The 15,442-nt window shown below is 41.0% G+C and overlaps 1 protein-coding gene across 9 annotated transcripts in view; it reads left to right on the top strand.

Moving 5' to 3' along the window:
• TP53BP1 (tumor protein p53 binding protein 1) overlaps positions 1–15,442 on the top strand; it is a 91,213-nt gene that overhangs the window by 63,311 nt on the left and 12,460 nt on the right. For all 9 annotated transcript variants that reach the window (XR_008705481.1, XM_055556227.1, XM_055556226.1 and 6 more), the window contains 2 exons: positions 1,756–2,239; positions 5,773–5,925. Coding sequence is in view for 8 of the 9 variants with exons in the window: in XM_055556227.1 (XP_055412202.1) it covers positions 1,756–2,239; positions 5,773–5,925 (637 nt within the window). In the remaining variant the exon portion in view is untranslated. The remainder of the gene's footprint in view (positions 1–1,755; positions 2,240–5,772; positions 5,926–15,442) is intronic.

The following is a 15,442-nucleotide window of genomic DNA, read 5'->3' as shown; positions in this document are numbered from 1 at the left end:
GTGGCTTCTCTAGTTGCGGAGCATGGGCTCTAGGTGCCCAGGCTTCAGTAGTTGTGGCTCATGGGCTTAGTTGCTGCACAGCATGTGGGATCTTTCTGGACCAGGAACAGAACCTGTGTCCCCTGCATTGCAGGGGGATTCTTTACCACTGAGCCACCAGGGAAGCCTGTGATTGCTGTATATTTAATGCAATCTAAAAATACATTAGTATGTAGTTTTTCATGGTACAGTAACTCACTGAACTTGTGATTTATTTATTGTTTTTTGATTTTAAATTTATGTTTTAATTGAAGGATACTGCTTTACAGAATTGTGTTAGTTTCTGCCTAACATCAGCTTGAATCAGCCATAGGTATACATATGTCCCCTCCCTTCCATCTCCCTCCCCATCCCACCTCTCTAGGTTGTTACAGAGCCCCAATTTGAGTTCCCTGAGTCATACAGCAAATTCCATTGGCTATCTGTTTTACATATGGTAATGAAAGTTTCCGTGTTGCTGCCTCTGTACATCCCATCCTCTCCTTCCTCCCCCAACCCCGTGTCCATAAGTCTGTTCTCTATGTCTGTGTCTCCATTGCTGCCCTGCAAATAATTTCATCAGTACCACCTTTCTGGATTCCACATATATGCATTAATATATAATATTTATTTTTCTCTTTCTGACTTAATTCACTCTGTATAATAGGCTCTAGGTTCATCAGCCTCAAATGTGTTCCTAGAACTGACTCAAATGTGTTCCTTTTTATGGCTGAGTAATATTCCATTGTATGTACGTACCCCAGCCTCTTCATCCATTCATCTGTCATTGGGCATCTAGGTTGCTTCCATGTTCTAGCTATTGGAAATAGTGCTGCGGTGAACATTGGGGTACACGTTTCTTTTTCAGTTTTGGCTTCCTCAGGGTGTATGCCTAGTAGTAGGATTGCTAGGTCCATATGGTAGTTTTATTCCTAATTTTCTAAGGAATCTCCACACTGTTCTCCATAGTGGCTATATCAATTTACATTCCCACCAACAGTGCAAGAGGGTTCCCATTTCTCCACATCGTCTCCAGCATTTATTGTTTGTAGATTTTTTGATGTTGGCCATTCTGACTGGTGTAAGGTGATATCTCATTGTAGTTTTGATTTGCATTTCTCTAGTAATGAATAATGTTGAGCATCTTGTCAGGTGTTTATTAGCCATCTGTATGTCTTCTTTGGAGAAATGTCTGCTTAGGTCTTTTTCCTACTTTTTGATTGGGTTGTTTGGTTTTTTGATATGATAAGATTGGGTTTCTTTTCCTAAAATTATTAGTCAAGAGGGTAATGAACAGTATCTAGAATGCTGGGAGTCATTTAAGGAATGTTAGAACCATCAATAAAGCCAAATGAGACATCTTAACCTGGTTGATCTCTTTTAAAGTAGATCCCTAAATTGCCCTCATTGTCTATGGCTTCAATAATGGTTCACATCTTTTGTTGACCTTATTTTCCTGTGTCAGGTTTCAGAGTTCATAGCTAATGGAGTGGAGAAATTTTGTGGCTATTTTACTGTCGTAGTGGACTAATCCTGTGTACCATTATTTTTTCACAGGAATGAAATTATGATGAGAAATCTTGTAAGGTGATATACCTGGTCACCTTATTTTCACCCATCCCTACATTTCTCAGATCATCAAATTATGGTTTCCCCCTTGACAGACACACACATTTACTTGATAGGTTTTTCTGTTTTTTTTTTAAAACATGGTTTCTTTATGTGCTTCATTTACAGGGGAAACTTGCTCCATTTTCCGAGTACTCAGGACTATGAGGAGAAGGGAAAGTTTGGAGGTGACCAAGGGACCAGGCAGAGTCAACAGCCCATGAAGCCCAGTAGTCCTGTCAAAGAGCCTGCTGCTCCTATCTCCCAGCAGATGGCCACACAGGAGCCATCCAGTCCTCAAGGGGAAGCAATGGAGATAGATACGCCAGAAGGCCAGAAAGGAGCATGGAGTACCAGTCAGGAGAAACCTAGTAAGGCCTTGATTGAAAGGCCCAGCCAAAATAACGTGGGGATCCAGACTATAGAACATTCCCTGTGGGTCCCAGAAACTGTTTCAGCAGCAACTCAGACTGTACAGAATGTGTGTGAACAAGGGACCAGTACAGTGGACCAGAACTCTGGAAGACAAGATGCCACAGTTCAGACGGAGAAGGGGACTGGTGAGAGAGCAGTCAGTGCTCCTGGGGATGATACAGAGTCGCTCCACAGCCAGGTGAGAGAGCACATAGGGTACCTCAGGGGCCCTGTTCTCACCTTTCTGGATTCCCAGAGGATTTAAGTTGTGCTGCTTCTACTTAACAATAATTCTTGACCGTTTTATACAGACCAGTGGTTAAAAGACAAAAACAGTTTATCCAGGATAAGAGACAGAGTGGTGGAAATGATGAGTAGCTGTAGCCAAAGACTATTCCTGCAGTCTTTGGTGCTAGAGTTTGTCAAGTAGGTCTTTATGGGATGAGAAAGCCAGGAGCGTAGTTTGGGTCCTGTGGTATTTTTCTACATTCAGTCTTCTGCCATTTTTCATTCTCTTTTATAACCATCAGAGCCAGTTGCTTCTCCCCCAAGTTGATTTCACTGTGGTTCCCGGAAGGAGTAGAAGAAGTGTGAAGGATAGTGTATCACAGTATTGGAAACAGCAGTAACAGGGAAAGTTCCCAGGTAACCAGGGACTGCAGAAAGCAGCTAAGAGTACATGCAGTGGGAGGAAAAGTTTTGGGGCTGATGAATGTGAGACTGCAGGAACAGGTTTTTAGAAATAGAGTAGGGGTGTGTAGGAACTTGTGAAAATTGAGGGGGTAAGTTCATAAAATTTCATTAGTAACCATGGTTAAATTGCCTTTTCATTAGAGCATCATCACTTGAAATCTGCCTAGGAAAGCTTTACTAGTGATGTACCTCTCATTTGAATGGTCCAGGTTGTTTGTTTTATAAAAATAATACAGTTCCTATTTATTGAACACCTACAGTATATCAGCACTGTGCTCAAGACAACCCATGAGGTTGGTATTGTTATTCCCATTTCACAGGTAAAGAAACCAAGCTGAAGAGAGGTTAAGTAACTTGCCCAAGATTTTGCCATCAGTAGGTGGCAGAACTGGAATTTGAACTCAGCATATCTGACTTCAGAAGCGGTATTCTTTTCATTATGCTATGTTGCTGTTCTATTTTTTAATCATAGCTTGTGTAGTCTTGTTCTGTTTATCCGTGCCTCTCCAAAAATTCTGTTTATATTAGCCTTTTATACTAACACTCTGAGACCAAAGACCTTATCAATTCATACAGATTAAAAATAACATAGCCTTTTGGAGCTGTAGCACATCAGACCCTATTTTGCAGCTGTTTATTTTACCCTTAAAGTGCTTGTATTCTGCCACATAATAATTTGGTTCTTCTGCCTTTATAACAAGGGTTAAAACTTGTATCTTAAAGACAGCAATCACATGAGTGCCACTAGACTATGTCTTTCTTTACTTCCTCAGATTCTCCCTCTGTCAGCTAGGGAAATAATTCCTGCTCCTGTGTCGTGACAGTGAGGAGCCAGTGAGAGCCAGAACATTAGTTAAGGCCCAGGCTTTGGAGTCAGACGTCATCTAGATGTCTTAAAAGTTGAATGAGATGAAGTTTGCAAAGCCCTTAGTGCTGGGTGTGGCACACAGTAAATGCTCAGTATATAGTATATAGTATATAGTATATAGTATATAGCTGCTGCTACAACCTATTGATTGTTGTTTTAAATACCACTACTGCAGCTGTTAGCAACACAGCATTACTTACGCTGTACTACTGCTATGTCATGCAGAGTGAAACAGCACATTTAAAAGCTTGTTCCTCCTGCCAAGGAAAGAAAAGTGCTCAAAAGTGTGAATAGTGAATGGGTACAGAGTTTCAGTTGGGAAAGATAAAAAGAGTTATGGAGAAATGGATACAGTGATGTTTGTGAAAGTGTGAATGTACATAATGCTACAAACTGTCTATTTAAAAGTGGTTAAAATCAGTAATTTTTATGTTAAGTATATTTTACCACAATAAAAAAATATAGATGATGGGTACGGTAACAGAAATTGGGATTGGTATGCCATCTTTTGAAGAGTGATTAGAAAATGATAAGGCTGTATGGACATCTTCTGAATGTTGGTGCTTTTTTATCTCCTGCAGTCTGGGTAGGATTCAGGTCAGGCTCAGAGAAAAGCGTAGGCAGCCTACCTTTGACATTCCTTAAATTTCCATTTGTGTGTCAGGTGGGCCTGGAGCCAGGTTTTCTGTGAAGTGAAAGTGTGGCTTTATTTTCATTTTATCTTCCCTTAATTATAACAAGATCCTCAAGTTACGTATCTTTACAGAAACTTTCCAGAATATTATTTGAAGAGAGTAAGCGTAACTTTCTTTTTATCCGCCTTCTTTCCCTTCTCTTCTTTCTTACTCTATCAGACATGTTTATTTAGGTATTTCTCTTGATGTGATTGTTTACCTGGCTGTTGTAATGGAAGACTACAGGGAGGCTTTTGGCTGCATTTTAAGGATATACGTAAAGCACACCAAAAGCTTTTAGACTGTGATCGAGGGTCTAATCACCGTGTGTGCAGCTAGCAGGTCCAGGCTGCTGTGGTTCTTACGCGGGGGCACCCTGGTGACGTGTGTGACAGACCAGTACCTTGACCATTCGTTAACCAGAGTTGTTTGTATGGACAGAATTATTTTAAGGAATTGGTTGAATAAGTTTCCATGTACTTTATTTGTATAATTTTCATAGATATTTCACCCTAACATGAAGTCAGACTGGGAATTCTTCAGGTAAATTACTTGAGGTAAAATATTGCCACACTGCAATGAAAAAGCAGGCTCGCCATTATGCGGTGGTGCATATAACTCTCCTGAAAGACACTTGATGCTGACACTGACCTTGACACTGATTGCAGAAAGTAGTATCAGTCTACTGTAGGGGAAATCAGGTGGGAGAAAAAAGCATGCATTTCCTTTCACAGTTATAGAGCTGTGGGGCAGAAGGGGTGGGGTTGTGGATGTGGATAAATGTGATGCAGATGTTATGAGAGAACAAGTATGCAATAGTTGTCATAAAAATGCAGGGTCTCATTTAAACTATGTAGCTGACTATTCTTTATGATACAACTAGATACAAAATCCTAATTTGCTAATGTCCTCTATTTGTGGACACTAGCTCAACTCTTTAGTTACAGTCTATTATTTGGAATACATTAAATATTTCATACTTAATTCTAGGAGAAATCAATTTGTCTTGCTCCAGGAATAAATATACCATAGTTTTCACTTACTAATGCAGGAAAAACAGACTGCACTGAGATTTTCAGATCTTATTCTGTTTTATATAAAGTTCTAAAGAATGCCTTCCTTTTATTTGAAGACTTCTTGCAAGTGTAAATTGTATGCTGATTGTTAAGTCAGCAACAGAATCAGAAGGATTACAATCTCTAACGTGCTTTTAGGGGATCAAAATTGCACTTAAAAATCCTAGATATAAGTGCTAGATGTTATGATTTTGATTTGGACTGAAATAGGTTTTTAGGTGAAACCGATATAAACTCCTCTCACTAGGCAGCTGGCCTATCTCTAGTGTTACCCATAAGTGAATAGAAACAGAGCAGCTGGAAAATCCCATCACACGAGATTCATGGACCCTCTGAACAGTGCTCGTCGTGAAGAAGTTGACTTGTGAGTCTGCCAGTTTGCAGTGAGACTCATGCCTGTGCTCTCTGTTTTCTGTCGTAGGGAGAGGAAGAGTTTGATATGCCTCAGCCTCCGCACGGCCATGTCTTGCATCGCCACATGAGAACAATCCGTGAGGTCCGCACACTTGTCACTCGTGTCATCACAGACGTGTATTATGTGGATGGAACAGAAGTAGAGAGAAAAGTAACTGAGGTAATACATACTTGGGTCTATGTGGCAGATTTCTTTCAATAGAAAAATTATCCTGGTTTTCCGCCTCCATCCCTCATCCCTGTGCAGCTAGCTGCTAACGCTTCATTTTCCTTCCTCCTCCTGTGAAAAAGATTTAAGAACTGGGCTAGAGTTCTGTTTTTCCCAACCACGGGTTTGCTGTTTGATCTTTGGTCAGTTATTTAACCAGTCCCATTATGCTTTCCATATGTATAGAGAACAAAGTGGTAAATCTGTCATGTATAAAGATTTTATGTGTTATTTTTAATCCTTGAAACTAATGAAGTTTAGAATCTCCTGCTTAGCAGCATGTATTTTCTCATTGTTTCTTACTGTTTTCTCACGTTACCATTTTTTACTCATTGATCTTGGTCTCCATCCATGTGTGGTTATGAGCCTGTTAGTAGGAAGTATACCTTTTTTTTTTTTAGTAGAATTCACTATGAACTCATTCCCAGTGTCAGCAGAATATTGATGTTTATTGACTGATACAGTGGACAGTGTTGTATGCTGACTTTGTTTAGATCTAACAGTGGCTGAGGTTAGATTTTCTAGAATTAAAGATCTGGCACTTTTTTTCTTGGTACATATGTTAATATCTGGTACATATGTTAACATTCTTATTTAATCGCTTAGTCATGTTTGACTCTTGTGCAACCACATGGACTGTAGCCTGCTAGGCTCCTCTGTCCATGAAATTTCCCAGGCAAGAATACTGGAGTGGGTTGCCATTTCCTTCCCCAGGGGGTCTTCCTGATCCAGGAATCGAACCCATCTGCGTTGGTAGGTGGATTTTTTTTTTTTACCACTAAGCTACCAGGGAAGCCCACATATGTTAATATCTTGGTACATATGATGATAAAATATTATGTTTTACTCTTTCACTATTCATTTATGTGATGCACGGGGTCTTTGTTGCCGCTCATGGGCTTTCTCTGGTTGCGGCATGTGGAGGCTGCTCTTTGATGTGGTGGTTTCTCTTATTGCAGAGCATGGGCTCTAGGGCATGCGGGCTTCAGTAGTTGGAGCTTAAGGGCTCTACAGTGTGGTCTCAGGTGTGGCTTGCAGGCTTTGTTGCTCTGTAGCATGTGGGATCCTTCAGGATCAGGGTTGGAACCTATGTCCCCTGCACTGGCAGGTGGATTCTTAACCCCTGGAACACTGGGGAAGTTCCTCCAGGAACCATTTTACTAATTGACAAGAGGCATAGCTATTTTATTCCTTAGTCAAGCACTTTTCTTTAATTCTGGCAGCTAGCCATATAGGAGATTGTTCTCTGGGAGAATTAAACTGGTAAATAGTTTAAGTGGAACATATTATTGCTGCTGTTCATTAATGGGCAATTATGGCTCTCATGTCAGAAAGTGTTTAATTTTAGTTTGAGAAATTGTCTTATATTCTTTATTATACACCAGATGCCAAAAATATTTCTTTTAAAATGCTGGTTTACCTTCAATTTTTAAAAAATTTATTTTAAATGAAACAAAGATGAATATTTTTAATGATAAACGGTATAATTTCACAAAGAAGATAGACATCATAAACCATTAGACACTTTTAACAACAAAGAAAGATACGTAAAGCAAATATCAGAAGAAATATAAGGGAAAAGAAAAAATATATAATCATAGACATATTGACATGTCTCTGAGAATATTTTATCAAGTGCAGAAAAAATAAGAATAAGAGCATCTTTAATGTCAATAATTTAAATATATATTTAATTTATATTAAGCATATCCTACAGAAATATATTTAAAATTTTGTATCTCATGCATTGTTATTAGATGTCCATAGGACATTTAGAAAAATTGGCAAGAAGATAAACATTACTAAGTTTCAGAAAGTAGAATTCTGTTTTGTGTGTGTGATTCAGGTATACATATACACATATGTTATTTTTGAAATTATTTTCCATTATAGGTTATTACAAGATACTGACTAGGTTCCCTGTACTGTACAGTAAACCTTTGTTGCTTGTTGTATATCTGTTTTTTTAATTCGAAATCTAGCATTCTAGTCATACTAAATCAAACAAGTGGAATCAAAATGTCATAAAGTTTTTAGTTAGGCAAAAATTCATACATTTTGTAAAATATATATATTACATATATGTATACAAAAGCTTCTGCTGTGCTTGATAAAGGCTTGAGAAAGAACATCAAAAAAAGGAGATGGAGAAATTGGAAAACATAAACTGAATGAAATGAGAGCACTAAATATGAAATAGAAAAAGTGAAACAAACTAGATAAAAGTAAAAGATCCTCATATAGTGCAGTTGTTTTTAAACATGGCTGCTCATTAGAAATATATCTGGACCTCTGGCCAAAAAAAAAGCAATACCTGGATATTTGTAGTTTTCAAAAAATTTCAAGGTAATTCTGATACGCATATGGATTTTAAAAAGTGATTACAGGTTTTTCTATTAAATGGTAGTTTAGGTGGTACAGAATTACATAATTTTTCTGTTGACCAATCATGATACAGTGATATGAGGTGAGTAATAGTTACATAATCACAATAGTAAAAGATGTTTATTACTTTTCACAATCAAAAGATAATTATAAAAAATATAATTACAGTTGAAAGCCATAATGGGAACATGCTGCTGCTGCTTCAGTCGTGTCTGACTCTTTGTGACCCCACAGACAGCAGCCCACCAGGCTCCCCTGTCCCTGGGATTCTCCAGGCAAGAACACTGGAGTGGGTTGCCATTTCCTTCTCCAGTGCAGGAAAGTGAAAAGTGAGAGTGAAGTTGCTCAGTCATGTCCGACTCTTCATGACCCCATGGACCTCAGCCTACCAGGCTCCTCTGTCCATGGGATTTTCCAGGCAAGAGTACTGGAGTGGGGTGCTATTGCCTTCTCCAATGGGAACATGATTAACTGTAAATATAAAATAATTACATACAATTTGCGGGGGAGGTCAAGCAGAAGTGATGTGGTAAGTGGAAATGCATACATGCACATGTTTTCATCTGCTCAGCCAGTCTATGTCTTTTGGTTGGTGCATTTAATCCATTTACATTTAAGGTAATTATCAATATGTATGATCCTATTACTGTTTTCTTAATTGTTTGGGGTTTATTTTCTGCAGGTCTTTTCCTTCTCTTGTGTTTCTTGCCTAGAGAAGTTCCTTTAGCATTTGTTATAAAGCTGGTTTGGTGGTGCTGGATTCTCTTAACTTTGCTTGTCTGGAAAGCTTTTGATTTCTCCATCAAATCTGAAAAACAGTCTTGCTGGGTAGAGTCTTCTTGGTTTTAGGTTTTTCCCCTTCATCACTTTAAATATATCATGCCTTTCCCCTCTGGCTTGTAGAGTTTCTGTTTAGAAACCAGCTGCTAGCCTGGTGGGAGTTCGCTTGTATGTTATTTGTCATTTTTCCATTGTTGCTTTTAGTATTTATCTCGGTCTTTAATTTTTGTCCGTTTGATTACTGTGTCTTTCAGTGTGTTCCTCCTTGGGTTTATCCTGCTTGGGACTCTGTACTTCTTGGACTTGGGTTGTTTGTTTCCTTTCCCATGTTTGGGAAGTTTCCATCTATTATTTCCTCAAATATTTTCCTCTGGTCTTTTCTCTCTCTTCTCCTTCTGGGACCTGTATAATGCGAATATTGGTTCATTTAATGTTGTCCCAGAGGTCTCTTAGGCTGTCTTCACTGCTTTTCATTCCTTTTTCTATATTCTATTCTGTGGCAGTGATTTCCACCTTTCTGTCCTCCAGATCATTTATCTGTTCTTCTGCCTTAGTTATTCTGCTGTTGATTCCTTCTGGTGTATTATTTTCTGTTTGTTTTTTTCTTTAGTTCTTCTAGATTTTTAGGCTTCCCTGGTGGCTCAGATGGTAAAGCGTCTCTGCCTACAATGTGGGAGCCTCGGGTTCGATCCCTGGGTCGGGAAGATCCCCTGGAGAAGGAAATGGCAACCCACTCCAGTACTCTTCCCTGGAAAATTCCATGGATGGAGGAGCCTGGTGGGCTACAGTCCATGGGGTTGCAAAGAGTCAGACACAACTGAGCGACTTCACTTTCTTTCTAGGTCTTTGGTAAACATTTCTTGCATCTCTTCAATCTTTGCCTCCATTCTTTTTCTGAGATCCTGAATCATATTCACTAGCATTATTCTGAGTTCTTTTTCTGGAGCATTGCCTATCTCCACTTCATTTATTTGTTTTTCTGGGGTTTTACCTTGTCCCTTCATCTGGGACATAACTTTCTGCCTTTTTATGCTGATTAACTTTATGTAATGTGGTTTTGTTTTACTCGCTGTGTGATTGTGGTTATTCTTGCCTTTCTGTCTGTCCTCTGATGGAGGAGGCTAAGAGGCTTGTGTAAGCTTCCTGATGGGAGGGACTGGTGGTTGGAACACTTGAGTCTTGCTCTGGTGGGCAGGGCCTTGTTCAGTAAAGCTTTAATCCAGTTATCTGCTGATGGGTGGGGTTGAGTTTCCTCCCTGATAGATGTTTGTCCTGAGGTGACCCAGCCTTGGGCTCTATGGTAGGGTTAATGGCGACTTCCAAGGGGGTTTATGCCAAAGGGGACCTTCCCAGACAGCTGCTGCCAGTCCCCCTGTCCCTGTGGTGAGCCCCCTGCTGACCCCCGCCTCCACAGGAGACCCGCCACACTGCCAGGTAGTTTTGGTTCAGTTTGGGCTCACTGCTCCTTTGCTCTGAGCCTTGATGCACACAAGGGTTTGTGTGTGCTCTCTAAGGCTGGAGTCTCTGTTCCTCCAGTCCTGTGGAAGTCTTTATAATCAAATCCCACTGGCCTTCAAGTTCAGATTCCCTGGGGTTTCCCAGTCCCTTTGTTGGATCCCCAGGCTGGGAAGCCTGACGTGGGGTTCAGAAATTTCACAACAGTGGGAGAACTTCTTTGGTATTACCTTTCTCCAGCCTGTGGGTCACCTACCCGGTAGGTATGAGGTTTGATTTTATCGTGAGTGTGCTCCCCCCAGCCGTCTCACTGCGGCTTCGTCATTGTCTTTGGGTGTGGGGTGTCTTTTTTGGTGGGTTCCAGTGTCCTCCTGTTGATGGTTGTTCAACAGCTAGTTGTGATTTTGGTGCTCTCGCAGGAGATGAGTGCATGTTCCTCTACTCCACCATCTTGAACTGGAACGCTACCTTCAATTTTATGTTTACAAAATTTTTTTCAGTGTTATTACTATTTTGGAGAAATTACGAACTTAGCAGCTTTACAGAAAAACAGTTTGCTTTCATGACAAGTTTTTGTAACTGTTGTAGTCTACACTGAAGTCTCTGCCAGGTGCTGTTTTAAGTGACACACATATTACTTCATTATTTCATTTATGATGCTTTTTAAAGTATATATCTGGAAACGGTAGGCTTGTTAGATATTCTGAGAGGGAAAAAAATTCCATGGTCATAAATACTAAGTTTGAGAAAACACCAAGAACTGTAACCATGCCTTCCCCCATTGTGGGAATTCACAGTGCATATTACATTAAAGACCTTAAGAAGTCTTAGAGTAAAGATATTTATTTTACTGTGTAACCCAGAACTTCCCAAACTTATTTGACCATTGAACATTTTTTACAGTAATGTTTATTATATCCCTGTGTTACATAGTTTGGGAAACACTGCCGTAATTAAATACAATAATAATAGCAGCTAACATTTATTGGAGTTGGTGATGGACAGGGAGGCCTGGTGTGCTGTAGTCCATGGGATCACAAAGAGTTGGACACGACTGAGCGACTGAACTAACTGAACTGAACATTTATTGGTCACTGGCTATATACCTGGCACTATTCTAAGGACTTGTAAGTGATTTAACTTATTTAATTCTCACAATTAAGGTATGAAGTAAATATTATTCTCATTTTGCACTCAAGAAACTGAGGCATAGCAAGTTAAACTCATTTGCTTAATGCTATATAGCTAGTAAACAGAGGAAGTAGCATTTATTCCAGGCAGTCTGATTCCAGAGCCTGCCTTCCTGACTGCTGCAGAGTGCAGTCTCTTAGAGTGAAAGGGACATGTGTCAAAAGGAAGGTCTGTGTAGGAGTTGAGAAGAGGAAGAAACTTGTCTGAAGGGAATTTTGACAAATCCTTCAGGTGAGGGCCAGTTGAACATTGAAGGTTTTAGGTATTGAGAGATTCAAGGAAAGGACATTGCATTTAAAAAGAAGCCTTGGCGGGCAAAAGCACAGAGGCAGAATGTAAAGAGAACACAGATGGGAACAGTCCAGTTGGTAGCCAGGCTAAAGATGTGAAGGTGCACAGGTCAAGGTCAGAGATTCTGGGAACTTTCCCTCATCTCTTGTAGCCTTTGATTATCATCTTTTATTCATTTATTTACCAGAAACTTCTCTGTTGCTGTGTTCCTATCACTGCTATGAAGATAAAAAAACAGGGTCCCTATTCTCTTTGGAGCTTACAGTTGGCGTGCAAGCAATCCAGAACTGTGGTCGCTGCAGTAGAGAGGTGGGAAAGCTGTGTTAGAAAGAGGGTGCAGAGCCTGTGAGTGGGCCTGAAGGTGGCCGAGAGGCCTCAGCAGACATGTGCTCAGCAGTGGGGCAGAGAAGGGGCAGGGGCAGAGGACGCTGCAGGCAGAGTGAAGAAGCTTGCACATGTTGTAGACTCCATGGCGTGCTTAATGAATATTTAGGATGCAGCGAGAACAAAAGGGTGGGACTGAGGAGAGTGGATGCTCTTGAGGTTGCTCAGGGCCCAGAGCACGAGGCTTTGTATCCCACAGAACAAGAGTTTGGATTTTTATCTTTGATTTTTTTTTTTTTTTTAGATTTTTATCTTTTATGTGATGGAGAGCCTTTAAAGAATTTGGGGGAAAGGAATGATATGCTCAGATTTGCATATTGGGAAGGTCTAATTGGAGCAGTGTAAGAGTTGATTGGAACAGGAGAGGTTAGAGGCAAAGTTCAGACCACAGGCAGCAAGTGTCAAATTAGGGAAGTAGCAGCAGGGATTGAGAGGAGTGAAGCAGATGTAAAATACATACAGAACATACAGAAGGTGAAATTGATGGGCTGCTGAATTCCTGATCGCAGGGATGATGGCAGAGGGAGGAACCATGTATGATGCCTGGGCTTTCTGCTAGGGCAGATAGATGTGTGCTCAGTTGCTCAGTCATGTCCTACTCTTTGCGACTGTAGCCCACCAGGCTCCTCTGTCCATGGGATTTTTTTAGGCAAGAATACAGGAGTGGGTTGCCATTTCCTCCTCCAGGAATCTGCCTAGCCAGGGATCGAACCCACGTCTCCTCTGTCTCCTGCATTGTAGGCAGATTCTTTACCCACTGAACCATCAGGGAACCCAGATAGATGGTGGTACCATTTACTGGGAGAATATAAATAGGACACAGGTTTACAAGAGAAGATCCTTCCTTCAGTAAATATTTATTTAGAGCCACTTTTGTGGCAGGCACTGTGCTGTTTGGAGGATAAATCCAGGAAAGAAGATGGTTGCTACTCTTACTGTGGCCTCTGAATCTAGTAAGAGGGACACACAGGAAAAAGAATAAGCAAACACATTAAAACGATCTTAACAGGCCAACTTGGAGCCTGGACCCAAGTCATTATAAGAACAAGACCTAAACTTCTAAACAGTTGCAAAAGCAGGTGTAGGTCGCTGCTGCTCTTTGGGTCTCCTTTCCAACTGAGGAGCCACCTGGAGTCCCAGCCCGCTGGACTGGTCTTGCCCCTGCTCGCTTGCTATGTTCACGAGAAGGAGTTGACTTAAGTTCTGGGCTCCCAACACATGCTTTAGTTCAGTGACCTTGGCAGATGGTGCTGACTCATATCTGGCTAGAGTAGGAGATAAATGATAGGAGATGGTGAGTGGAGAGGGGTGAGATTTCTGGAGATGGTGCAGGTTCTGGTAATGTAGCTGGTGAATGCAGATGCTGGGGTAGAGGAGAGGAAAAGGTTAATGATGTGATTAGATCAGGAAAGCTTGTTGCTGGATGGGTCATCTGTTGGTTGTTAGCCTCAAAAATGATCATGGAAATGGGAGATGGGGAGGCTGTGAACCAGGTGTAAGGTGTTCATGCATGAGAGGGATTGGGAGGGTGTGGGTGAGTACGGAACGACAGATAATGGTTTGTTTGGTAGGAGCAAGAAGTAGGGAGGTAGAAATGATCTGTTAATGGCAATGGGGAGCAAGGAGGCCTCTCATCTCCAATTTCTTTTTTTTTTAAAATATTTATTTCTATTTATCTGTTTAGCTGTGCTGAGTCTTAGTTGCTGCACACAGAATCTTTAGCTGTGGCGTGTGAACTCTTAGCTGTGGCGTGTGGGATCCAGTTCCCCAACCAGGGTTTGAGGTTTGGTTAAGGAAAATCAGCCCCTGCTACAGAGAGCTTCAGGGGATATGAGAGGCACTGGGGACATCCAGGTTCATTGAAGGTAAGGAAATAGAGAGGAGTTTGAGTTTTAGAGGGGTTAAGATACAGGTGTCCCTGGTATATCCAAGGGTAAGAGTTCAGTAGGCATTTGTATCTGAGAGCTTAGAGCTGAGTCATCATGGTATTGTTGGTAGACAGGTCAGAATAAGTCATGTAAGACTGGCCAAGGAAAACACGAAGAGTGAGGAGAGAAGTGAGAACAGACTCCTGGGAAATACTAATTTAAAATGAATAGGCTGAGGAAGAGGAGTCAAAAACAAGCAGAGCTAGCTAAACAGGTAGAATGAAAAGAAGAGTGACTTTATAGATTTTAGAGAAGAGATTTTCAAGAAAGGAGTAGTCAAACATAATCATTTAGTCAGTAGTAGTATTTAAATGTGTGTGCCTATGCACATTGAGTACCGTCTCCCAGAGAGAGAGTACACTCTCTGAGGGGAGGGGGGGTGGTCTGTCCTCTTTCTCTCCCATCTTCTCTCGGGCAGCAGCACGGTCATGCACAGACAGTCTAGAGGAGGAAGGCAGGTGGGCAGCAGCTGCCCTGTAATCTCTCAGTTCTGTGCCCAGAGAGGACACTGCTGGTCAGTTCTAGAACCTTTCCTTATTAAGCCTGGGGATTAGCTTCAGAGGCTGCTTCAGACTGAGCTCCAGGCAACCACTACCAGTTCATCAAAGCAGGCACGGGAGTGAGTGAGAGTCAGTTTGATATTCCTCTCTTCTGTAGATATCAGAAATGCAAATATTTTGCTTTCTATCTTTCTGGTCTTTATTTTTATAAACAGTAATGCCATTATATATCAGTTTTTGCCTGTGATTCTTAATTTCCTTAATCGTGTATTGAAATACCTAATTTCAAACAACGCTGTCAGGCTACCCACTGCTGTAATCAGGTACCCAGAAGGGCTCCTGACCACTCTTTCTCCTCCTCTAACCTGCCAGCTTCCCTGCCTTCCTTCACCTAGGGCGTTACCTCTCTTCTCTGCGTTGGAATCCTTGCTGGCATCTCAGCAGCCAAAGGTTGTGAACTTGTCCAGTAAAAAGATAATTTAACTTAGCTCCGGGTAATAGAGGCCCCCTCCTCCTGATCTAGTACCATCTTTATTTATTTTATTGAAGTATATA

Source organism: Bubalus kerabau, chromosome 19 (genome assembly GCF_029407905.1).
Source record: "Bubalus kerabau isolate K-KA32 ecotype Philippines breed swamp buffalo chromosome 19, PCC_UOA_SB_1v2, whole genome shotgun sequence".
NCBI lineage: Eukaryota > Metazoa > Chordata > Mammalia > Artiodactyla > Bovidae > Bubalus > Bubalus kerabau.
Note: the sequence above shows the minus strand (reverse complement) of the source record. Positions and strands in the feature narration are given on the sequence as shown.